We start from the raw sequence: 27,785 nt of genomic DNA on the forward strand, positions 1-27,785 counted from the left end.
CTAGAGCCTACCTAATAAACTCTTTTATCTCTTGGTTTACTTGGTAGAATATTCTTATTAGAATGAACCTTGTATGCATTCATATAGGACCATGTAAGATGAGCTTTTAAAATTTGCAAATAGATTCTCTCCCCATTTTTCAATTGTACCAAAACACCGTGTCTACTGAAGGCAGATTTGCCAATTAACCAAAGGGGTTTTTTTCTGCCAGGTTACATATGGAACACCATCTGATCTTACCTCTCCGTTTTCCAGAGGATGGATTTTGGAATAATAAGAAGTGCATATGACTTCATCATCTTTTATGTAGGATGGGGTTCCAGGCCGGGGATGAATGTTGTAGCGTGTCAGGCACTCGCTGTCTGTGATAGCATAGTACTGCCATGGCTGATAGTCCACCCCATCCAGCGAACGCTCTAGTATCCAGTTCCCAGGACGAGGGGAGTTAGCTGCTTTCACAATAACGTACGCAATCTGGAAAATCTGAAAAATAGAAGAATTGTTAGAATACATGTACATACACAATTACAAATTCATTCCAATTTCTTCATAGCTACCAAAATAAGAACAGTATATATGATAATGCTTGACCGTTTTTTTTTCCCTAGAAATGCAATATGGCCTCGGATCACACTGAAACTCTAAAACTACAGAAACAAATTCTCCATTAACATTTCTGAAAAAAAAAAAATTAGTTGCATTAGACCAATAGAGACTTTGAAAATAGAATTACAAAGCACTTTCACATAGCTTAGTAGGTAATTGCTAAGCTGCCATTTCAGCCAAATGTTTGCAAAGTTTGTTTTCAAGTATTTTCAATTTGTAGGAGTGGGATTTTTTCTTTATGTGTATTTATAGACATACGTTTTCCACAATGTTTAAGACTTGCCAAACTCTTACAACTCCATCTCTGTTAAAGAAAAACATGGTTTTAAGCTATTGAAAGGTAATCACATCACGCTGAAATCATTCTATAAAACATTCTTGTTTCAATCACACAACTCAGCACTGTGACCATGAATAAGCTTTATAGGACAGAGACACATCAAATATCACTACAAACAGAATGCAAGCATATAATCAATGCTCATTATAGTCTATTTTACCTGCCTATTCAATTGATTTATCAAGGTTTACTTCTGTGTAGACACTTGCTAGAATGCAAACCACAAATACATTTGCCACTGCAGAATGACACACATTAGTGACGCAGGGCTGATTTGGTTTGGTTTTTAACCAACAGCTATATGCTACACAGGTAGAACAGAAGCCAAGGAAAACAAGGAGCTATTTCCATTATAAAAGCAGAACACATATCAAGTTAATATTTTTCAGACGCAGTGCTGTGAGTCTGCACATGAGGATGCCAGAGGATATCATGGCAGTGTTGATTTAATACTTAATGCTTTCTATACGAGATAGTCACTGCAAAATCATGGCAGTGTTGATTTAATACTTAATGCTTTCTATACGAGATAGTCACTGCAAAGAAGCAGCAAGATTCAGACTTCGTCCACACAAAATTTCTTGTGAATGCTTAGACAATCAGTAAAGCTACTGAAAGAATATCCAAGAGTAAATAATGAAAGAAAAGTGAAAATATTTTGTTTTTATTGCCCACCAGTATCACTGTAAAATAGAAAATGTGTTAAGTGCTGGAGTATTGCAAGTATTCCCAAACACTTGATGATGGAGACAAAGATCATGTTTATCTCCAATTATCATTCCTGCCTTCTGTGCAGATGCTGAGGATGTGGTAAGATTCACAATTGTTTGAGTCACGAAAATAAATCACTATCAGCCGAAGTTTTTCAGTGGATTAGGAAGGGGGTGAGGCTGTATTTGCTTCAACCTGAAGAGCATGTCTGTTAATTGTACATTCATGCAGGATTATCTCTGTATTTTTCTTCAATATTATAAAATAAACACTCCAGAGAATGAAAAAATCTGTGTTTCATTCCATTGTTTCAACAGGAATCATACAATCATTTGTCCCCTTTCACAAATCCCAGTTCCTCTCTCAAACTCATTTACAGCTATATTCCACTGTGGCCACAAACAATTATAGTTTTAACTATCCTGGATCAGTGTCACATGCCACATTACTAATACTCTTTACAATAAAGAGAGACAAACAAACATTAACAAACCTCTCCAAACCTTTTCCCCCTCAGTTAAGCTCTTTGAAATGTAAGAAACACAAAAGAGAGATTTCATTCCAGAGTACTTATAAATACTTTTTAAAAAATTTTACATAAGCAATTTACCTTATATTAAGACTGTTTCTTATATGTTGAATGGGTAACAGCTGAGGTTAAACACGTTGCTAGGACTTCTACTGTGGAAGATCTGTGGTTTAGGATACATCTAACAATAAATTCACAATCATAGGTTCCTTTTTGGAAGTCCTACAATTTGCAAAACTTCATGAAAGATTCATTACTAAATACTGCTAAAAAAACATTTAGCTCTGCAAGCATCTTGGATGCATTGGCTCCGTGGGGCCAAGAGGTGTAATCAACAGGAAGCCTTTTTCTGTTTGCTTACTTTGAAACACTAGGCTGTGTGGGAGAGTGAAACTTTCTACAGTGACTTTTCAAACTGAAACCCTCTTCCAATAACATTTCCTGCACATTTTGCTGAGGATTTGTTTGAAGTCTTGTTTCTTGCCTTCAGACAGTGCAATTTATTATATACCTTTGGCTTTCATTATTTTTAGCATGCTCTGTAAATGAAACTGCAACAAAAAAGAAGAAAAAAAAAGGCAGTGGAGAGTAAACAGCATATTGCACATCACAGTGGAGTGGATATAATTTCTCTTAATCTAAATCTGACAAGAAAAAAGCTTCTTAATGTAAATAAAAGAATACACATGAAGAGCTGGTTTTAACTACTATTCAGCTACAGTTTCCAACCTGATCCAGACTACTACTGTTCCAGCCTCTGAGAGTTCCTTTTACAACAGCACTGAGCTATCTGCAACCCACTAACAGAATTATTTCCTGGATAGAGAAACAGAGCTGGAACTAAGGACCCGTATTTTTAAATATTGGTAGACTGTTAATGCTAACTGCAGACAAAGGAAGATGCATCAAGAGCATCACACATCAAAAAACATGGCCTGGTTGATGTTACTCCTGATCTTTCTAAGGCTAGGCTGAAGACAGTACAGGATGCTAATCTATGCTTCTTAAAAATACCTTTCCTTTGGGAAAAAGCTGGACATGGAGAGCTTTAGCATGAATCGAGAAGACAGTTGCCCCAGCTCAGTCAGCTACACCAGGCACTACCAGCTCACCACAGTTCTACGAGGCAGACAGCAAACATGGAGCATGCCATGTTTTACTGTGCTTTCTCAGCAAGCTGGCAATGACAACAAACAGTCTAAAATTAATGGCAGCTGTATGATTATTCTCAAAACAAATCAATGTCATGGAAGCAACGTTGGCTTTCCAATCAGCTGGAAAACTATCCTTCTCCAGATAAAAGAGAAACTCTTCTTTTATTGTGGAGCTGATTAGCAAATACAAAACCAGCAAGCACTTAGTGGCATGAGAAAACGAATGAAGTCTGATGTATCACTGAGTTCTGCTGCATTTGTTTCCACAATCAAAAAAAGTGACATGGTTCAATATTCTGAAGCCAACCTTCCTTGTACATTGTAACACTGAGCTTCTACTCCCACGGGGATGGAGCATGCCTGGTTCACATTTCAGTTAGCATCAATAAACCAACACATGTCAATTGATAGAGTAACTGCACAATCTTAGAGCACATCTGGATTTGTATAAGTTCAACAGAATGTAACCTAGATACACAAGTTTGCTCATACAAATGTGAAAATGGAGCAATACCAAGCTGCCTGGTAACATGCAAAAGACCATTAACACAGCTGCCAAAGCACAGTTGGTGCTTTTTTCTAGTTGTTCTGCTCATGTGACCATAGCAGTATAATTATGGGAGTGGGAGGGAAACAATCTAAATAGTCCTTTAAACCTTTCCCAAATTATAGGCAACATAATCCTCAAGATGGGAAACAAAATGAGTCTTGGGTCTCATTTTCACTGGTAATTGTCTCAGCAGAGAGAACTATGAAGCACATATGGTAGGAACACTTCCGTAAGTTATAGCACTGCACCTTCTTGTGAATGCCTCATAAGACAAAGAAAAGTGCATCCTACTATACAGGATAATTTGCTACACTAATATTATTCAGATAGAGCTGAAGTGAATCATTAATCTACATAAGGTTAGCTACTTTAGCAGGAAATCTCATTGTGTCCGACTCCCACTTGTGCTTCTATTTAAAAAATAAATCCTTTGCTTAGAAAGCGCTCATGCAAATCAGAATATCAGCAGAGAAAAAAAATGGTACCACACAATTCTACAGAAGTATTTTAATTTCATTTTCTCAACAGAAAAATTTATTAGCTCTAATGGAGGCTTCCATCAACAATCTGGTGTAAGCTCTGTATCTACGTATTTACTGTATTTATATTACATTCCTGATTATTACTGCAGTTCAGTGGCTAAGTAAACATGGTATTCTTTCATCAAGAAGAGCGCAGAACTTAGTCAAGGACTTGTTTCCTTACAGGCTGGCAAAAATTCTTTCACACCATATGACTTTTACCATGACACAGATTTATCTAAGCAGTTATTTAAAAGTGCTGTTAGGAGTAGAAAAAGCACTGCAGACAACCCTTGTGCCAGTGTGACGCAGATGAGTCGAGGCTATCTCAGAACACCCTGAGGCTAAAGGGGGTTATTGGTTACAGGGGGGTCCCCCCTCATTAAGAGAAGCACGGGAAAGTCTATGCAGAATTCATTATAGGATGTGTTAAGGGGATTGTATAAATGGATAAGACTTATAATGAAACATTTAGGGGAAGGAATATAGGTAGAGAAAAGGAGGGATCAAGGTGGATCAGGAAGGAACAAGTAAGATAGAGGGAAAAGGAGATGAAAGGAACCAGTTGACTACAACTAGCTGGCTGATCAGCATTTTAGTCCTGACCTCAGTCGCTGAAGTCTATCCTATTTTCTCACTAAATCCTGTTTCTAAATATCTTCTTTAGGTGTGCTCTCTCTTTTTAGTGGGTATGTGTGAATAAGGGTTAACTTCACACTCAGTACGGAGAAGAGATCTAAATACCAGTCTGAATGTGAAGTTCAGACATAGGAGCCTGAACTTCTAATACCACAGGTGACCAAGTATCAGAAATCACAGATATAAACAGATTCTCAATGCAAAAGTGTTCCTCAATCATTAAATTCTATCTTGATACTCACATATGAAAACAACTGTTATATACAAAGGACATCATGCACCTTGAATACATTTGCACTGTTTTTCATTTTGGATTAGCCTCTCCTAAAGGTTTAAGACAGAAACAGACCAAATCCAACTACTCATGAATTGAAGCAGAGATTGTATGAGTTTTGAGAAACAGCTCCTTGTGTTCTCAGACGCCAATTTATGAGGTCAGTAATATTTCAATTCACAGATACTGTTATGGATTATTGTTTGTGCCTATTATGTATGAAAGAGTAGACAGTTTTGATGCAAGAATTTTTATACAATTGGCTATTTAAGAACAACTAATCTCATTTTAGTCTCACATCCAACTCAGACAGAGAGAAAGTCTTATTTAGAAATGGCATGGCTTTCCAGATTCCTCAATGGCCATCTAGCATGTATTTTTTCTATCACTGTCCTGAGAGACGGTGGCCATGGTTTCAAATATTCTGCTCACAGTTAGAAATTCTGTAATTGAAAATGTTGGCATGGGTGGAAAAAAAAAATGTGCTTAGCAGGATTCCACTAATATCAGCTTAGAGAGCTGAACACCTCCCCACCATGCTGCAGTTTGCCTTTAATGACAATGTCGCTCCTGTTCATCTGAGCTACTTCCAACTGAAACGCTGCTACCAGATGGGGAATTTGGGCTGAAAGAAACACACACTTGATTCCAACATAGATTTTTTTTTTTTTTTCCCCAGCGTTGCAAGCAATTCTAGCAGGGCATCATCTGTCCAGAGAAACTGTAACTACAAAAAGTTGCAGCTAGAAATGTCATGTAAGTTAAGATGTCCACAGCGCTTCATGGGAAAAACTGAGAAAGATTTTATCATAGCAAACCTTGAAAAGCCCTAAGGTGGATGTCTCCAAACCATTTCAGTTAGAAATTCATCTTTTCTAATTAGGCAAAAATTCTCTTTTGTTCAATGCTCAGTCCCATTCAGTTAATGCAGAACATGCATTTTAAAAAAACTATAAAAATATCTGAACTTAGAATAAGCTCAGCTTTCTCCCGTCCCCATCTGTAACTGCTGGAGAGGCGCATGTTCTTCTAAGAACACTTTCTTCTCCATGACAAAAAATACATTATACTAATACTTCTCAATTTTTACTCATGTTATAAGTAAAGATGCCATTAAACAAAAAAAAAAAGGAAAGTCTACTAAAAGAGTGCACTTTATACAATGTCAAACTGTAAAGTACTCAAGTTGTCCAGCTGTTGAATATCTGAGACACATTAAGCCAAATGGAAGGAGTCAGAACCTGTAAAGTTTCTGTCAATGTCAACTCTTTTTTTTGTAATTTTCTCTGTTGGTTTTCTCCATTATTAACTGTTCAGCTGTTTGTGAAGGCCTCAAAAAGAATAGCTGCTTTCTATTGACTATTTTTGCTGCTCATCATTAGCCTGGTCTATACCAGAACTGAAGACTGAAGTTAATGATCTCTTTTCACAGTACTTTCAAATAATAGCAAAAGGCAATTTATTTCCTAAAGCTAATCACTTCTTTTAATGAATAAAGACTATTTTGAGAAAAGGGAAATTGATGAAAATGCCAACATTCAAACCCACCCTTCTTCTTAAAACCTAGACAAGAGGGGAGGACAGAAATGGTTGTTCCTCTGTTTTGGTGCTTAAAACACAAAACAAAAAATTCCCTTTTTTTTTTTTTTTTTTCCCCCAAGAACTGATGCTCAGTAGCATTGAGAGTACTCAGAGTGAAGCTATGCTTCCACGCAGTGTCCTCTCACCAGCTCTCACATACTCATACCAAGTCCATGCATTTTAATGTGCCTATCACAAAAGAAGCCCTATTTCACAACCATCATCAGCTGCAAAGCTCATTTTTCAAGTAAGCTTCTTATTAATCATAAACTATTTAAAGACAACATATTTCTTCAATATCAATAACAAAATCTGCTCAAGACTGAGAATCCAATGAAACCCTTTCTTGTCACATCACAGTTCTCCCAGCCTCCACAATTTTCTTTAGAACCAAAACTTCTAACAGTACAAAATCAGAAGACAACCTCATATTCATGTCAGTATGTATGTGTCACTGGACTCAAAGGTGAATAGCTCTCTTGCTTAAAGTCAAAACTAGAAAAGTGGTGTGTATATGTATTACAGTCATCCACAGAAAATATAAGGCAACTAACCTCAGAAAGAAAACAATAAATTCTCAACACTGTACAAAAGCATTGTTAGCGTGTATTATGAACTGAAGCTGAAAGGATTTGCTCACTTAGAAATCTTTCTGACTAACCACAAAGCAGTAAATTTATGGTCTGATTTAGTAGGGAGCATAAAAAATTTGGGCAAAAAATAATTCTGTGGATATTTATTTTTAATACAACCCTCGACCTAGCTTACAGCACTTCGTATGGTGGGTATTACAACTCATCTTTCAGTACAATAATGGCTTCTCCACGTTTCAGAACGCATTGGAGACTACTCCCTTCATGTACTATTTAACCACTCATGAAAAACTTTCTTGTTTTTTAATGCTGTGGGAAAGTCAGCTTGAGCATCTTCACTAACACTGGTTTGTTAGAACACTTAGAAGCTTAATGCAGCAGCCTCTTCTGGAATTATGGCTGGCATAGACATGCACTCTTGACCCTTAACTGAGGAAAAATATCACTTGGTTTTCCTTAGGCTTTTGTCTGAGTGATATCAATGGGGAAAACTTTATTCTGAGACAAGAAGGGAGCCTTGGGTAACATCTGTTACTTACTAGTGGGCACATATTCTCTCTTTCCCACAAATGGAAATCCAGGTGGAAAGCTACATAATCTAAAGTAAATTTGCTAATAGTATGTAAAACAGGTAGTTCTTAAAAATGTTTACTGTAATGTCAAAATATTTACTAACATTCTGTTTTTTTCATGATAACAAATAATTGTTTTCTAGGTATGTTTGCTATAAATCCTTACTGGTATATTTATATGCAATTTCTTTCTTGTTTTTCTGAGTTTTTCAAATGCTGTCATTATAAGCTAACTTCAAGTTCCAATAATCTTTAAAAAGATTTAAAAATGAAATACTAATTAATCATGTAAAATAATTAAAAAGTAAATAATAATAATTTAAAAGAATATCAGAAAGATAAATTACACTTTTTTTCATCCTATACATATCTAGTTAGTTCATTACTAGCAAATTGTAAAACTAAGGAACTTAAGAGAATCACTAAAATGCTAAGATTCAAGCCTATGAAGGTAATGAAAAAAAGAAATTAAAAAATACTGAGTATTACAACTAACATACTTGTCTAAAAGCTGGCTGTGGACTTTATTAAAACAGAACATCTCATTTCTTTTTCTTTTTTAATTGATTCAACAGTCACGTTCATGGTTTTAGTTGCATCTCTTTTGGGCTGTCACTTCAACAGTTCCTCACCACTTAGGTGTAGCTGAGGCACAAAACTGGACTTAAAGACTTTTTTTTTTTGAGATAATTTGTTTTCTGAATTCTCAAATGTTTACATAACTTCAAAACCAAATGATTCTTGTGCAAGAAATAACAAAAACAAATATTGATGATGACAGCTCTATGTTGCAGGCTTGGACTGTAGCTCACTTTGAGGTTTAAAATGTTGAAACGAACACAGAGTGCCAGCTATTCCGGAGAGAGGTGGAACTATTTCCCCACTGCCTCCAGAAGTACATTCCTGCCTCCTCCCCCATGCTGGCATTAAAACCTCACACAGGCAAGCCAAATCAGAAAATTGATCTGGCAGAAACAGAACCCCAAAAAACAAGGCAAGACATAGTTTTCAGTATCAAGGTACATCTGGTTTCCTGCATGGCAACACAAGTGCCAGTGCCAGAACAAGAAGTACAGAAGCATCTCCCTTTCACCAGTGCAGGGAGGAGCGGCAATCAGGGAATTGCAGTGTGATAGTCTCAACAGACTTTGGGTTTGTTCACTTTTTTCTCTGTAGAGACAAACATTTTTGAAGATGGACAAAACCGACTGTCATCTGTTGGAGAATAGTCCAAGTGTGGACTAAATTTCTGCTAAACTACTTTCTGGCTTGGGGATGAAGAGAAGCTTTAAGCCTTACCTTTATAAAAGCAGTTTAGAAAACATTTTAAGCCCATAATTATTGGTAGAAGAGAGAAGGAAAATATTAATTGAACACCTAAACAAAATATTTGCACATATATACAAATTTGAAACATGAAGACCAAGTGGCACTTCATTTTACTAAACTGGTTCTTACATCCCAAGACTAAACAATATCGTTAACTTCCTCTTCATTCCTTTAGCTCTTCTGATATTTGGTATCAGAACTTATTCAACCAAAATCTAGCGTATTTTTTTTTTCCCAGATGCAAAATGTATTTGGTATTCCAGGGAAGAGAAAATACAACATTAAAACCAAGTATCTCCTAGTGATATGCATATCTCCATATCCCTATATGACTATGCAGCTAATGTGAAAAGGCCATTTAAAATGGCTTTGTTGCTCAACACATTCTGATTCCTTAACCACTGTCTGGTCAACTGTCATAAATTAAAATTAAAAAATACAATTATGCATTAAAAGAAGCAATGTTGTGCAATACCTTATCATCCAATCTACCTCCTATTTCCTTACGGCTGTAAGATTACCTTCAGTCAATACTAAAAGGATTAGTTGAACTAGACCTAATTGTGGGATTCAACTGTATAGACAAACATCCAAACAATGGGTTCCACCAGTTATTTGAAACCAGACAACAGGGAGATTGTTCCAGAATCCAAAAATCATGCAACAACTTTGAAATGGTCAAGACTCAAAAGCCTGGTTACTTCGTCTTTAAGAAAAAAAATTAATTAGACAGGGATGCAGACTTAGTTAATTCATGGGTCTCTGCCACCAGTTTGCTGTATGACATCATTCCTGTAACAGGTGTTTTTAGACTGCCTTTGGAAGGGATGGTGACTGCAGTGATTTCTACATAGAGTCAGAACACAATCTTTTAAACTCCTTCCTCCCTTCCTACAGGAGAAGGGTAGGGGACAGGATGAAAAGATAAGGTGGAAGAGCTGGATGTATCAGAGCTTAGGGAACTTAAAACTGATGAAGTGCAAGTGTTTTAGAGAGAAATAGCTACATAGCTTAATCAGTTATTCTTGCTCTTGCAGCTTACAAGGCTCTGTGGAGTGTCCATTACTTTCTTTTTCTTCAGATATGTACGCCTGGAAGGCATCACCTGAACACTGAACTGATCCTCCGCAGTCTCAGGCAATTAAGACATAGTTATTAATTCCAGGAATTTCTGCCAGAACATTAACTCTGGGTCCACCTGAGTTACACACATCTACAGTTCCCATAAAATATTCCAGCATCATTTAAAAAATATGAAGTGCATAGCAAAAAAGTCTAAATCCACATAGATATGCTCCTGGCACAAGTATCTGAGCAGTATCAAGGATATAGCCAATGTCCTTGCTCCCTAGAGCAGCTGGGAATTTGTTAATAAAAGTGCCCTGATGTGTGCAGAAATCAGAAACAGATGGGCTGACCACTTCACCTCAAACTGCCAACTGGTTTTCCTGTGAATTTGCCAATTTTCTTTAAAGATACTCTACCAATCTTCCACATCACTGTGAAATTAGACCAATTGAGGATTTGGGAATAGCACTAGTACAGGGAATCTGTTCTCCCTGGAAGTCTACACACTTCTGTTTTGCCAACTCCGTGCTCTGAAATCCTTGAAGAGAAGGCCTATTTTTAGTCCTGCTAAACGTTGCACTCACTGGACCTGAATTACCTCTGTTGCACTTGAACTGCCCAACACTCTTAAGGCAGAGGAGACAGACCCTCTCTAACCATCAGGACTAAGAGCTGCAGAACAGCAGACAGCTCTTCTCTTGGTACCTCACACATCTGTGAACCACCCCCCTTCCAATCTCCTACCAAGGCAGCTGAACCTGTCACTCTAAACTCCATTTAAATTTGTGCGAGAAACCCCCAAATGAATCTATATTTTTGACCTCCTATGCACTTTCTGCATGAAAAGCACTGTAAAAAATAATCTCACATTTACAGGTATGAAAGGAGTTCCATAATTTTTTTGTGATATAGATGAGGATTGTTATAATGGCTAAAAAGTGGGGAAAAGTGAAGGGTTAAGAGGAAATTATCGAAGATGCTCACAACCAAATAGCTCCAGTTTTCAACTCATATTTTATTAATAGATGGGGTACAAATTTCAAGTGTACTTCAGTGAATTAGAAACCTAGCCTCCATGATAGATAAAAGCTCTTTATAAGTATTAAGGCAAACCTCAAGTGCTGAGAGAAAACAAGAAAAAATACTACATTTTTCCCAACAGGACTGATAATATTTTGGTTTGTTCTAACAAACTTAAGTATAAACATAATTACAAATATTAAGTATATTTTCCTTCTTCTAGTTTATTAGCTATTGCTAAATAGTATACATCATTTTTATGATGTATGGCAGGCTTCCCTGCACAACAAAGTAAAGAAAAACAGTCACTGTCCCAAAAGGCCAAGCATTATATAAATGAGTAAATTGTAATCATTTTCCTGATTTTTTCATGAAATTAAGACTGCTAAAAGCATTCCATGTACTATCATAATTACCAGTAATAACATAAAAACTAATGCATTCCTGCAATTTTCAGTCCATTACCTGTGGATTTCCCATTTGTTATTTCTATCTCACAAAAGGAAGTTAAGCATTTTTATACTTAAAGCAAGAATTCATCAACACAAACATAGCAATTACTGAATCTCCTAAAATGCAAAGGTAAAGAATGGAATTTCTTTCAAGTGAGGTCGCAGAGATATCTGGTGACTTTCACCATTCATAGTGACTACTACACAAAACAATAGCTGAAAGAGAAATTTCATATTCTGCCAGTTACTTTAATAGTCTATAATGCTCTAACTACAAAATTCCTGGATAAGCCAACAAAAACTCCTAATACTTCTCAAGACCCAAACAACTCTTACTGCTTACTGAGCAGTCTAAAAGCCATGCAAATCGCAGCAGACCTTTTACTACATTTTGGGGAACAATACTTGTTCTGTTCACGTACAGTGGAGAGTAAAATTGCATGCATTCCTAACTACATGGGTTACTCAGATCATAAAGGGTGTGCCAGATAGCATTAGTGACACAGGGTCTTAGCCCACCTCTCTGACATCCACAGAAACCTCAACACTGCTTCTATTCCAGCCAGTAAGAAATGAATGGGCTTAAGAGAAGGTATCAGCTTTAGAGCAGCAGAAGGACTGCCAAGTTTCCTTTGAACAATTAGTAATAGAACATGGGAAACAAACAGGGTCAGACTTGATCCTTGTCTCACTTAAAAAAAATAGTAACAAAACCCCCTCAAACCCACACCACACACAGTGCAGCATTCTCAGACTGCTGTCAGCTGGCACATGCAGAGGCCTTTTAAACACATTAGAACAACCCATACTTTTTCTCCAGTATCCTCACTGATCCTTTAGTTGCTAGCTTTTAGCACATAACAAAACTTAAAACTTCCAGAACTTCACAAATCTGGTCATTTCTTATGATAATCTAGATAATGAAATAGCAGGGGAAAAAACAGAAGTTGCAGAGCCCTAGTTCAGAAGACCTGACCTAAACAACCACACAACTAAAATCACTAGGGTGATGAAAAACAAGGATGGGAATTTAGTTCTAATGCCTAAGGGCTACTTGCATATTAACAGACTACAACCAACAAGAGGCACAATTCCTTGCTGTAAAAGCAAACCAGTTAATATCTCTGAAAATTTAAAAGACATGTTAAAAAAAACCCCATACCTCTTTAATGCACAGGATCCTACTCTCAAATTTCTATAAGAAGTTTTAGCTCTCCTGTTTGAAAGAGAAACGCACATTGAATACTTTTGCATATATAAGGCCAAAACCACAGATGTAGGATTGTTTCTGCCATTAACAATGAGGGCTCCAAAGCCAGAATGCTAATAGCACATCCAGGATTCAAAGGCTCTTCCAGGTATAAAAACCACTGTCCTCCAAGTACTTCAGCTTCACAAATAAAAGATACTTACAACTGCATGACTTCATAAAAATATGTATGAAATAACAATTTATTATTTGGCACATTATGTTACAATGAATAGGTCAGTCATATCCATACAAACAACAGGAAACTACGGGAGAAACTGGGCATGTCTTCATATAGGAAAGCAACACAGAGCAAAATTTAAGATAATCCAGGTGATCTACCATGCAAGAAAGCAAGCCCAGAAACAAAAAAACAGAAGTGTACCTGTTGGAGGTCCAATGTAATGGTCACATAATGATACTCAATTCCATTCTGGATACTAGGGCTTTGCCACCAACTGTTCTTGCCATCAATTGCATTTGTTATTGGGTGTCGTTCTGTTAGAACAGCAGAAACAAATAAATTTCAAAACTATTACAAGATTTAATTATTTTTAGATCTGAAAGGTAGATTTTAAGACAATTACAGAACTAATGAGGCAGGACTTCTAAAAGAAAAAAGAATAAATTAATTTTTCTTGTACTCTAGGGGCATCAGTCATGCTTATTATTACTGGAATACTGATCTAATGTTATTTCTTTAACTTTGGTTAGGATCACAAGAAGATCATTCAGAACATCTAACTGCAGAAGGCTCTCCTGATGCTACAGAAAATGTGGGCATTTAAATCAAGCAAACTCTTCCGACACTCTTCCAAAGTTTCAAGTACTGCGAAGTCATCGAATGTTGCAACAGAAACAACAAATCAGAAACCTGAGATAGGGTGTGCAATGAAAGTGGAGATTAAAGTAATACTGGTACTGGCATTTCTAAGACATTTCTAAGCACACATGGAAATAATTCAGGAAATAATTCAGAAATCATTACAGAGGAAATGATTCAGAAATCATTACAGAATATATCCCTCAAGTGGAAAATTTTCTGACTCACATACATGTATATAAAGGAGGTTTGTTTGGTTATAATCTGTATCAGAGTCCAAGATGCATTATTTTTCATGTCTATATGGACTCTGCTGCAGTATCCCAAATGAATCCTAAATAAGAAGGATATGAATTTATTTACAGAATGGAATTTTTCCTTAATTTCAAGATCTTCTACATTATCAAAGTTTGCTTACTTAGTACTTTAATGTTACTTAGACTGAAAAAAATCACTCTCAACATTTCCAGGTTATTTTTTGTGGTCAATTTGTGTTTCTCTCCTGTATGTAATGGAGAATAACAAAACCACAATTTTAAAAAGTATAAGGATCTATATTTTGAAGTCCCTACTTGTCTACAGCAAGCCTGTACACTATGAGGAAAACAACCCAAAGAAAATCCAAATATAGTAAGTTTCTTCTATGCAAGTTCTGTTTGCAAGAACATGAATTAGGAGAAAACCTTATCCCTCTTATTAAGGATGACTTTCTAAACTGTCAGGTTTTCTTGGTATAAAACTGGAATATGATTCATTACTTGCTGGGCCTAGAATTGCAAATAATTAATTTATGAACTGATTATTTTACTTATTATTTTAATTATTACTTTAATCAACCAGTGAGATTGATAGTCTTTGTATCTCTGTTTTTTTGATATATCAACCACCTGTGGAGAACAGGAGTCCTAGCTCATGAAGGGAAGTCAGAATGCCGGAACATATTTAAAGATACAATTCAAGTGATTTGTGGGAGTGAGTGAAGGCATAAATCCTCAGTATTGAAAATGCCAAAAATTTCATTTAATTATTAGATTATTCAATGGCATTAGTGGGCAGCAACATTTGCAAGTTAGAATTCTGGTACTACAACCTATAAAGCTATTAGTAGCTTTATCTTTATGTTGAAGAGAAAAGCAAAGCACACCCTATGCTTTACAGTACCACAGTTCCAATCATTTTCTCAAATTTTGGCTTTAACTGAGTGGTAGCAAAAATCAGCTGTAAATCAAATCCAGGGCTCCTTGGTGATTGTGACAGAAGCTGTCCAATTGGAAATTTTGATCTAAGTCTCTTCAGACGAAATTGATATAAAGGTAAATCATCAGAAGGAGGATTGGGAGATGAATCAACAATTAACTATAATCACCATTATGAAAGTTTAATCATAATTAATTTGAAAATTGATTAATTGCTGGCATGTTTTGCTTATTTAAAAGGTAAAGGGGGAAAATACAATATTTGTAAAAAGGACTGGATTGCCAATGCAGTTCAAGGACCAATCTCCCTGATGGATGGCAAGAGGGAGAACTTAGAGAGTGAGCCCATCAAACTGTGCACTTTAATTTGGACTCACATGTGATTAACCAGGGAATTTGTGTTCATTTCCTACTACAGTAATTAAGGGGAGGCACTCCAGACTGACACATTCCAGGGGGATCCTTTAAAGTCTGGTTATATTACATGGTTCTCGTATTAACAAGCCATCTCTGTTTAAACAAGGCACTTCCCTTTGCCAAATGAACATTTAAAGACCTTAAAATGAGGTATGATTGACAACAAAAGACCAGATATTATGAAGTTGGGCAGATGCAAGTTCAGAAGAGTGTAGAAACAAGGAGAAACATAGATATAAATCATTCTGATGGGTTTTTTGGATACACACATGTATGGGTCTGTGTGTATACCCATACATTAGTGTACAATGTCTGGCATCATAGACAAAGCAGTATCTCCAGTTTAGGTTTGATTTTTGAATTAAGCAAACTTCATATAGGAAAAAAAAATTGTGTAATATGCATGTGTCTCTAAATTTCCACCTATAAAATAGGAAAGTCTCTCTGCCAGTCAGAATGCTTCCAAAAACTGAATTCTTCTCTGAGTGGAACACACTGCTATAAGGTAATTGGATGTATCTATTGCTAAAGAATCATATGACCTTCCCTCAGAAGGTGGCATTTTCTGCAGTTAAAAAAGACATTGAAACTTGGAAAACAATCTGGAAAAAAAAATGGTTGTAACTGTCTTCAGATAAGTTAAGTAGTCTACACTGGGACAATTATAAACAGCTTCGCAAATATAAGATGAGGAGCAATTCAGCAGGAAAAGAAAGCATCTGAGGTTTGCAAATGACAACTAACTGTCCTCTCAGCGGTGTTTCACCATTAGAAAGCAGAAATATCAAAGTAAAACATGTGAACAGGAGCATATGCTTATTCTGAAGCAAACCTGGATCTCTGTGTAGTGCTAGTAAGAGCTCAGGTGAATTTTTATAAATATGAAAGCCTCTAAAGAGAATTCAGAGAACTGCAACTCATGCAGTTAGAGTTCTAGAAGATAAAACCTATGAGGAGAAGGAAAGAAAAGAGACAGTTTAGTGTAGAAACTAGATAGATCAATACCATCAACACTCAATTAATTAAAATATTTTTTTAAAGAAAAAGAGAATAATCCATTTCTTGTATTGACTGAACTCAGGAAATAGGTAACATGAATTTCTGCAAGGAGATGCAGATTAGCTATTAGAAAAACACTTTGTTTTGAGTGATATAATGAGTGAGCCACACAAGAAATTGTGGCTATGGGAGGAAGTTTCTAAGGAGCATCCAAACAAGCTTCTGTCTGGAAAGCTACAGCCGCAGATAGCTCATCCTGTCCAGAACTAGCAGACAGATTAAATGTCATCCTTTTCTTTTTTTCTTTTATCCTGTGGTTTTAAGCACATGCTTAAATGTCATGAGGTATAAATGTATCTAAGTTTTATGGGACACAATTGGAAAAATAAAATGTCTTCATGCTTCTGTGTCTGTGCTTCTTCCAACATTTTACCTATTCCATTAAAAGCTGTCTGAAGTATCCCTACACCCTCTACAATCTACAGTGCCAATATGAAAATCTAATAATGTTAAAACTGTTCATGTCTTTCACTGCAAGGTTACACGAAATTAAACTTGCACAACTTGACTAAAAAATTTTCTTAGTTCTCATCTTCCCAACTACCAGAAACAGCCATGTCTGAAGTAGATGATAACAAATTCATACTTGAAAACTGATTTTGCTTCCAGGTAATCTTTAAGAAAGCAGTGTTAGCAAAAATCAATTTTAATATGAAAAACTAAGCATTAAACCAAGCAGTGCTCCATTACTTTATCTTATTTTTTCTGGCTCGGTGAAACTGAATTTACTGGAATTTCAGATATTGCTTAGATTGGCCAAAATGTTCAAATTCCACATGTAGGCATGCAGGTAAAAGTCAGTTATCTGTATTTTATTCACAGTTAGTGTATATCAAAATAATTCAGCAACAGCTGTAGATACTTAATATTTCAAAATCTGAATTCAGGTGCTCTGCTTCTCAGTACCTGAATCAGAAAGTTCTGTGGGAGGAGTATCCATATCAGATACAGATTTTGAAATACCTTTGGAAGAGATGGTTAACCTGATTTAAAAAGAGACACACATTTCACAGGAACTGGGCTGGTGAACTACTGTTTTGCTCCCTGAGTACCTACACCCTTCGGAACAAAACGAAAATGGCACACATACGATGTTGGAGCCTGCTCCTTTGATCACAAATGCGGCACTGAGGGTTCCTTGCAGGCTGTCCAGGTACATGTTCAACGAGTTTGCAGTACATTTCCCGCCCCTTTTCTCCACAGGTAGCATTGGTTGTGATGAGAGCATTACTAGCCAGGTTCAGCACTGCAGGAAACAGTCCTGCAAACAAAATAAAATAAAAACATGAACAAAAGCAATAGAGGCAAAACCAAGGTGAATTTAGCAGAATAATCATGAATTAATGTAACACCTGTTACAACACTAAAACAAAAGCCTTCATTTACAACAGCTATGGAAGTAATAAAGAAAATCTTTGGATGTGCATCCAGAATTCAGACATCAGAATAAAGCCATTATATACTGATGGGTTTCTCCCCATTCTTCCAAAATTCAAATTGGTACCTTCTGGTTATATCATGAACAACAGCAGGATGCCAAAGGAGAAAGTACAGAAACATACAAAGCATCATAAAATTTTATTTTTCACAATCAAACCTTGTGTTCCTACCCAGTTGGCCACAGCAACATTGTACACAAAGTACCCATGAAAATTCTTTATCATTCTTTTTCTGCTTACACCTCCATGGAAAAGCTTTTCCTTCACAGACTGCAGCACTTGCTTTACACTGTATTACTGTTCTGCTTAGGACCTCACAGACACCTTTGTCATCAGAGCAGCTGGGTAATTCATCCAGACACATGAATAGCATATGTCATGTTTCCCTTTCCTCAAGAAGAAAATAACATATACGACATCATATCTTTTATGGTAGTACTATTGTTATTTTTCCAGGTGCACATGCTGAGTGATGTATTATAATTCTCATTCAGCACAGCATTTAAGCACATCTGAGTGCTCTGCTGAGCCAAGTTATATGTAGCAGTAAGCTATAAAGATTATAAACCATATGAAGAACATTCATTAAGGTGGGTTACTCTCCTTCCCACTAAGTACTGATCAAAACCTTTGAGCTGTAATAAAATTGATCCATGGAGACAAACTGATAGACTGTGTTGAATGCATACATTACTGCCCCTCACATTAAATCAATCAGTTTTGCACCTTCAAAAGCAAATTTGCCATGGCTACAGGTTAAACCAAAAAACCCCAACCTAAACCAATCAACTAAACAAAAAAAAGGCTGCTGTATGGATGCATGGGATCATTTTTAGATTAATTTTATGACAATTTCGACTGGCCCAAAACTCACTCTTGCAATTCATTCAACTTCCAACTCTATTATACTACTATAACCTTAAAGTAAGCCTTTAATAAAAACTGAATTGGTCATTACTGTACTCTGATAAAACTCCCTTTATAATGGCATTTCTTTTTGTCCTCTACAAATGGACAACACTCTTCAACTGACTCCTTTCAGTCCTTTAATAGCAGTCTCCTGCTTGTCTCTGCAATTAACCTGTGTGCCATTTAATTACCAAGCGTGGCTGGTCATGGTACAGCTGTCCTTTGACATTGTGAGTTAGTGACTCTCACACTCACTTTAAAACCATGTGTAAATACACTGCTTGAGCAAGAGAGCCAATTAGTTAGTAGCCCGTCCAATTTGTAGAGTCAATCAATACTTGAGACTTCATTGATCATGTAGATTGCTCCTTCTGTATAGATTAAAGCTCATTTTCATGACACTTTAAAATCTATACAGTTGTTCATGTATTTTTATTCACTGCACTCAGTGATATTTTCTGCCTTCTGTGATGGGACCAAATGGTAAAAATCTGTATAAGCATTAGCAGAGAAGACGAATTAATAGCTGTGGAACTTCCTACGTTGACTGACAGCCTCATTATTCTCTTTTTAGGCTGTACAAAGTTAATAGTGTAGAAGCCACTAATCATTTACTGTTAACAAAGAGTCTGGCATTTGGTTTGGAGCTAAGTATTTTAAGCCCTCAAAAGTGAACCTTGTACAAAGGATAGAATGATCCTACATGCCAAGAATTGCAGTACATGGCATCAGGAGAATAAATCCTTCAAAAATGAGCTGTAAGAGAGTAACCAAAAAGCCTCCAGATTCACACAGCTATAAAAATATTACCTATTCTATGTCTATCACAAATCATACCTTGTTCTAAGTTTTAACACAAAATTTAAATGTAAGATAGGTAAATAAATGAAGAATACTTAAACTCATTTATTAGAATATAACTTCACCCTTGGGTCACCTCTTTAATGTGCAGAGCAGCTTAGGGCAAAGCTACCAAGAGAGCCTTGTACAAACACAGGCAACAAAACAAGTATTGGGTGTTTCCCTGAAGAGCCCACGTCAAGATGCCAGTTCCTCACAGAGGTACTCCACACTGAATTCTCCACAGGCTCAGAGTGGCAGGCAGAGAGCAGAAGATGCCCATTACAGCCAGCACTTCACCTTTGCTGTTGACTAATTCCTCACTCCCAGGGTTTTAACAAGTTATAATTAACAACTACATATTTGAACTTTTTTGAATAATCTTTATTTCCAGGGAGCAGGGAGTTGGGCTCAATAGGCCTTATGGGTCTCTTCCAACTCAAGATATTCTATGATTCTATAATATTCCTTAGTGCAGTCCAAAATAAGGCTTTGCTTTAAAAGAACATTCTATGTGCAAGCCTGATAGAATGGAGAAAGCAGTATTATTCATATTGATTTCTAGAAGTTACATATATATATATATATTTTCACAACAGAGGCACGACATTCTAGCAATACAGAAGATGAAACCATTGTCTTAAAACTTTTAGCTAGGCCTTTTGAATATGAAATAAAAATGTGTATGTTTATGATGCTAATATATGGTCACATTTTCTGAGATTCACATCTTAGAAATTCATCTTCCAATCATAAATCCCCAGGAAAAATAGCAAGAGATCTCTAGATAGTACAGGTAATTTTTTCTGCCTTGTTTTCATTACAATAATCATACACAAGAAATATTTTAAAACTGATGTACTAGTTTTCCACATCATCAATTCAATTTCCCCATTATTTTTAAAGTTTGTTGTCATCAATCCCACCTTGAATTCTATGGGCATCCTCCAATCAAACACTTCCAAAAATATGTTCTGCTAAAATGACAAAGAGCTGTTCTTCTTTATTGCCAAACGCCTTTTTTAAACATTTGCTCCAGTGCAAAGACTGGATAAAATGCCTCTGAGTCACAAACACATTATCACTATTTAGTGTAACTCAAGTGCAAGCAGAAAAATTCTACTCCTTTCAACTGCTGCCAGCTACATCAATCTTTTCCCTCCTTTGTGTCACTGGCAAGAAACATATTAGCATTCATTTATATCTGTTAAAAAATAACAGAATTCTAACAACTACATGGAGGAAATAGGTGGGAAATACTGGCTTTTAATTAGGTAGTGCTTTTAGCAACTTGGGTTCAATTTCTGGTTTTCAAAGGACTGCTGCTGTGTGAAGAGAAAAAGAGTATCATATTCTCCCTGTGAAATGGGCATGGTCATCTTTCCGCTTTGCATTTTGGTTTTTAAGCATGGAACACATCCAATGAAGATTTTAGAGCATGGAAACCCAATAGTAAGTTTGTTTAGGGTTGAGAGGTGATTAAACTATAAGGCAAATAACACAGAAATTAATCAAATTATTTAAAGTTGTGTACAATGCACAAGTAATCAAGCATGCTCCTCAAGTCACCAGAGAATTAGAGATGGCAAGTTTAGCATGTATTTTCAACAGAAAAAAGGAAAAGCAGCAAATCAGCAGTATTCTCTTGCCTACAGGCTCCTATGTACTCAAGTTTTACACAGCCACTGTTCTAGTTAAGTAGGTGTGGTATCAAGGTACCAACCACATTATAGTTTTTTATAATGGGTCCTGGATCATAGCACACCCATCTTAAAGATAAAAATAGTGGCTGCTTGGGACCTGTGGTTTTTTTTGCAGATGCCTCATGAGTCATCCCTTATCAATACTAAAATTCTCTGGAGACACTGGCAAGCACGTCAGTGATTCACTGAGTTCAACACATTCAGACTAGCAAACAGACTTTCACAAGATTCCACAAAGGCCATTAAAGGATGTAAGCCATCGTAACATATGAAGGAATGACCTCTCATGAGGTCAGAATGAAAAATGGAGAATAGCAGTGGAAAACCACAGCAATCTTTGCTGAATCCTATTTTGCTCCAACAGCTACATAAGTAACTTAGAAAAGAGGATAAAAAGTAAGATGACTGCTTATTGATGATAAAAATTAAACAGGAAAATTAAAATAAGTACAGACCACAGAGTGGTAGAAAGAATTTCACAGAATGGTTTGTCTAGGCAGTAAAATGGTATCTGAAATCAAGGAATGGAAATTAATACACAGGGGGAAAACATGATTGCCTCTGCACTAGCTATTAGCAGTCCTGAAAGAGTTATTATTGATATTTCAGTGAAAATATTAACTCAAGGAATAGAAAAAAGTGTCATTACATTATTGCATGAATCCATCTGTACTGATTACTCAAATACTGTATGGTTTTCCTTACCTCTCATCTCCAAAAGGATATGGTGGAGCTAAAAATTAAAAAAAAAAAAGTGACAAGATCACAGCTGCGGAACAGCTTCTGAATGTAGATATAAATAGGCTATGAGTTTTCTACTGGAAAACAAACTGATGGGGAAATGTATAAAATTATGTTACTGCATACAAAATCATAAATGGCTTTAGTGAGTAAATCATTGGAGTGAAAATGGTAAGTTTAGCTATTCTTCTACCACAAATTGAAGATGCATAGTCAGCTTATCAGACAGGAGTTTTCTTCACTGATTGGGACTTTATTCCTGTTTATAAATGGAACTGCCTTTCAGTGTGATAGCAATTAAATTCTAGAATTGATGAATAAATTATGTAATAAAATATCTTTATTCCAAAGGCAAGAATGGATTAAAACCCGATTAGATTAATACACAGAACAAGGGTTCATCTGGAGCTGCTGAACATGAATGGCTTGGGTTCAGTTGTCAGTTCAGAACATCCCTGAATCACTAGCTGTTGCAGGGGTTTACCCAGGGAGACTTCACTGTACTCTTTCACATTTTTCCTCAATATTGCCACTGATAGATATCTTTAGTTTTTTCTTACTAAGGCTGGTAGCATATACACCCCAACATAAAGGTTCATCCAAAATGGAACAGGAACTATAACCTTAATTTTGTGTGGTATTGCGAATGAAACTGCAATATTTTTGCCAATATTCAATTCTTTCAGCAGCCGTTTTCCTCTATACTATTTCCCATTATTACCTTGCACCCATAGAGGACTCCTCAATGGCTATTTATTCTATAGAATGGATCTTATTCTATAGAATCTCTGTAGAACATTCTCTTGAGCCTGGCAATTTCCTTGAAGTTTTCTGCAAAGCAGCGTTACCTAATTAATTTTCTTATGTTTTCCTTATTTCACTGCATAAAGTAAAAAAAAACAGACCAGCTTCATGTGTTTTCTTTTATCTACTTTTCATGACTTCCCACCAACCTTCAGCTCATATAAGCTCCATGAGTATCAGTGGAATAAAACCTACCAATCTGATGCCTGGCACCCTGCCCTGTTTTGTCATGCCCTATTACCTACTTCCCTGCCAAACTGACAGATTTTCCACATGCTTTACTGCAATAGTGGAGATCAGCAGAAGCAGATGAGCTACACAAGTAGCAGGTACAAGACATTTTCATAAAGCCTGTCAGCTGCTGAATTCAGTCTCATTCTCACTCCCCTTTGAAACAGCACTGTTTGGTTGACCTTCAGAGCCCACCGAGTTGATTTCCCCAGCTGAGAGAGGATGGAGGGATTCTAGAGGGAAATCAAAGATATTAACTGCATCTCCAGCTGCCGAATGGTGATTACAGGTTCATTATGAAGTGGGGATAGTCACTGGAGTAACACACTTCTAAAATTTATCAAGAAGCAGCTACAGCAAAGGAGGGCTACAGGAGACAGATATGAATGTAAACAAAATAATTACCTTGACATTAGTGTTCCTACCGTTCACCACTGCTGACACATTTTTCTTTCTTTCCCTTCACATAATCCACGGAGAACTGTAAATCCCATTACAATCACATCACCATCCCACACCTACAGAGCAACTGGTGGGAAAAGTTTCACTAGAATTACACTGCAGCACTACAACAGAAACACAAGCAAGGAACCAAGACCAAGACTATAACCTCTGTTAGACTTCTGCTACTGCATGGAGGAAACAGCAGACATCTTAAATGAAAAAGAAGGAACCACCACAGGTGGTTGATAGGAGATGGAAGACAGCAGCAGAGATCTTTGCATGGAGATGAAGGAAGGAACTCTGAGTAGGGGAGACTGGGAAGAAAGAAGAAAGCTGGAAGAAAGACCACTGCATAGATACTCATAGAGCCTGTAACCCTTCTTTTTGACAGAAAATTATTGGCATACTAAAATTTGCATTCAGTATTATTTAAAGTCTATATTGTTATTTGATTACACAGCGATAAGATCAGCATCTCATTTTACCCAGGGTAAAATTAATATAAATAATTGCAGTGCCTGCACATACAAACAAAATGTTAACTTTAAAAAATCAGTATTGATTTTTAATAGGTTTTTTAAAGTACTTCCAAGATAGAAGACAAACTTTGGTTTACCAGCTCTGGGATTTCTTTGTGTCTTATTAAAGCATTAGAACAGAGAAAATGTTTTTCTCCTTCAAATAAAGCTCTGTTAAGACCTGCATATTCCTCTTCTCCCTTCTAAACAGACCAGTATTTGGCACTGCATACTTCCTTCAATCTTCTCAAAATATCCCTAGTCTCTTCAAAGAAGTAAACAAAACAGCCTGCCTAAATATGTCTAACTTTTCAAGCCAATCTTCCTCGTCTATAGAGCACTTTGAAATGTTCATGCAGTCAAGCAGAGCTGTTTGCCACTGAATTTGTACTAAAAAGACAAAAGAGAATATGTCAATTTCTGATGTTCTAAGAAGTGTCACTGGAAAAAGAGAGACTTGTCTGCTGCAGTGCAGAGCTATGCTTGGCTGTGGGAACACAGTGGGGAGAAAAAACTGGGACAAAACAAAACAAAATGTTGCAGCACTGAATTGCTTCCAGCTGTGCACGACAGGGAATAACTTAATGCATTCTATCCACAATGCAGACGAATACTTTTATACAACTAGAAAATAAACCCAATTTGAAGAAATAGCTGTCCAGACACAACAGAGCACACAGACTGAAAAAAAAATTGACACCAGGACCATTTGTCCAGAGGAAAACAAAATGGAAAAAAAATGTTTCAGTACCCATTTATGTCAGTTGCCCCAAATCACTGTGCACAGTACTGTTCAGTAGTCAGCCTTTTTTCCTTCCAAAGGAAGTAGAAAAATAGATTTGATGTTTGGTGCTAGAGATGGCTTGCTTTTCCTTAGAGGTGATTTTCTCTATGCATTATAAGCAATATTACATACACTCTCCTGCATATTTATCTTCAACACAAAGGCAGAGTATGAAACACTGACCTGAAGAAGCTTGATAGCAAAGCTAACTATAATACGTACTAAGTAACAGACACAGCTGAAGGAGGACATACTGATTATCTAAGTAATACTACTTTGCCTCTCCACAGCTGAGAGCATTGAAAATCTGTAGGGACTTTGCTGATTTTTAACTTGGTCAGTTTTACAAGCAAAACTTGGTCAGTTTTACAGATTGAAGACTGAGTGAAAAAATTGCTACTGGCTTACCCCAATATTCTATTGTATGCAATATATAAGCATCCTCCTTGCTTTGTAATGAATTTCCTTTCTTTCCCAGAGCTGTCACAAAGGCTGTTTTGCAAAGCAGAACAGGAAAGACACAGGTGAAAACCTGTCTCCTTGACATCCATGGCAGAACTCCCACTGAATAAAAAATCCAAAGCACAAAGGCTTAATGGACATCTCATTTTCAAAGGGATTTACATGCCCAGCCTGAGTCAGACACCCACTGATTTTCAAATGTATTCCATCTGTATTCTGGCAAAAATTTTGAAGGGCAAAATCCCAGTTATACAAATACCTTATCTGTAGAAAGGGGACACTATGCATGAAGAAGCAAGCAGCAGTGCACTCTTTACAGTTATTTCCTTTTATTTTTTAACCACATGATCTTCATTAAAACCTTTGCAATGCAGTAGTATGGTCCTGGGCAGCCAAGCAGGCCTAACAAGAAAAAGTGAAACAACCTCTGAGAGACAACAGTGTTCTGCAAACAGGAATTCTCCCAAATCACATGTTCTGTTCTTAGATAGCACACATCCATTTACAATTTCCCCAAACTGCAGGCCATGGCTAAAAATGTCCATTTTTGTTCCGTTCCCATGACTGAATACCAGGGTCTCCATATTAAGAAGACACACACTCATGCACTTCTCTCATTTACAAACAGAGGATGAGACATAGATCTGTATGATTTGTCTATCCCATCACTGAAGGACAAAAGAAAAAAACAAGCATGAAAAAAAGGAAAAAAAACTAAATCATAATTTCTTAAAGGTAGGATAGAGCCTGGGAAAATCAGAGTCTCCAGATGCAATTTACTGATGACTTTTTTGTCTTGACAAATTTTTTGCTTTATGAAAAACAGCTCTGCTATGCATTGTCTTGGACACTAAAGAATATGAAGCATATTACTACTTTTGCAATAACTTCAAAATCAATGGCTATTGAAACCACACAGAAAAGTCAGAATTAGTTACTGTGCCCTTGAGTCTTCAATAGTGTCAGCTTAAACAGAAAGACTGAAACGTATGCTGTCTTCTTCTACAAGAGGCAACAAAAGGCATCTTATGGAGGCTAATAAAACTCATCCATCTATTCATTATCATCTAACTGACAAAAAAAAATCCAAACTCAGTCTAACTTCATGAAACCAAAGAGCAAATGGAAAAACTGATCTTACCATATGTAAGAGATTCTGTGCGCTTACACTTACCCTGAGGATTCAGATTAAAATAAAGTGTTTCAACTGATGAGCTTGAATAAACATGAAGTTCAATTTTCATTCTTTGAACTGATTTACTTCTCACTATTCTGCTGTAATGCTTTACAAACACATACTGATAAGGATTATAAATTTTCAACATATCCTGGTAAAATGTGAGATCACCAATTAGCAATTTCTATGCAGAGTTCTTAAGAACTGTCTTCAGAGGATTAGAGAATCACTGAGGCTGAAAAGCCTCATATCTAGCCCAAAACCCTGCTCAAGTAGGGTCATGGGAGCAGGTGGCCCAGGACTGTGGAGCTGAGCTTTTAGTATCCCTAAGTATGCAGGCTCCACAGCCCCTCTGGGCAATATATTCCACTGTTTGACTACACTTACAGTAAAAGAAGAGTTTTCTTCTGTTTAAATGGAATTTCCTGTATACTGATTTGTGCTCCTTACCTTTTGTCCTGTCACTGGGTACCACTGAAAAAAAGTTTGGATGTATTTTCTGTATCACCCCTTGACACATACTTACACATGTTGATGAAATCTCTTTCACATGTCTCAAAACAAAGCAACCCCAGCCCTCTCAGCCCCTACTTATAGGACAGACAATTCCTTAATCATCTTTCCAGCCATTACCCTGGACTTACTCCAACATGCCCATATCTCTCTTGTACTGAGGAGCCCAGAGCAGGACTCCGTTCCGCAGGTGTGCTCTTATCACTGCTGAGCTGACAGGGAATGATCACCTCCCTCAATCTGCTGTGGACACTCTAAGTAATGCACCTCATTTGCTTTTTTTGCCACATTCCTGGCTCATGCTCAGCTTGTCCACCAGGACACCCAGTTCCTCCTCTGCAAAGCTGTTTTCCAGCCATTTGGCCTCAGTTTGTACTGCTGCATGGGCCTGTCCCTCCCCACACGCTGGACGTTGCATTTCCTTTTGCTAAGCTTTGTAAGGTCAGTCTGTTTCTCCAGCCTGCCAATGCTCTTCTGGCACAGCCCTCTGGCATATCAACCACTCTGTCCAATTCTGTATTGTCTGCAAACCTCTGT

General features: G+C 36.8%; 1 protein-coding gene across 5 annotated transcripts in view; it reads right to left on the reverse strand.

Annotated features, from left to right (window-relative positions):
* The window catches only part of LAMA2 (laminin subunit alpha 2), a 343,741-nt gene that overhangs the window by 243,420 nt on the left and 72,536 nt on the right, over positions 1–27,785 (reverse strand). For all 5 annotated transcript variants that reach the window (XM_069010799.1, XM_069010798.1, XM_069010800.1 and 2 more), the window contains exons 2-4: positions 17,774–17,944; positions 13,574–13,686; positions 241–483 (exon numbers count right to left, since the gene is read on the reverse strand). In XM_069010799.1, the coding sequence (XP_068866900.1) occupies positions 241–483; positions 13,574–13,686; positions 17,774–17,944 (527 nt within the window). The remainder of the gene's footprint in view (positions 1–240; positions 484–13,573; positions 13,687–17,773; positions 17,945–27,785) is intronic.

This window comes from Aphelocoma coerulescens, chromosome 3 (genome assembly GCF_041296385.1).
Source record: "Aphelocoma coerulescens isolate FSJ_1873_10779 chromosome 3, UR_Acoe_1.0, whole genome shotgun sequence".
Taxonomy (NCBI): Eukaryota; Metazoa; Chordata; class Aves; order Passeriformes; family Corvidae; genus Aphelocoma; species Aphelocoma coerulescens.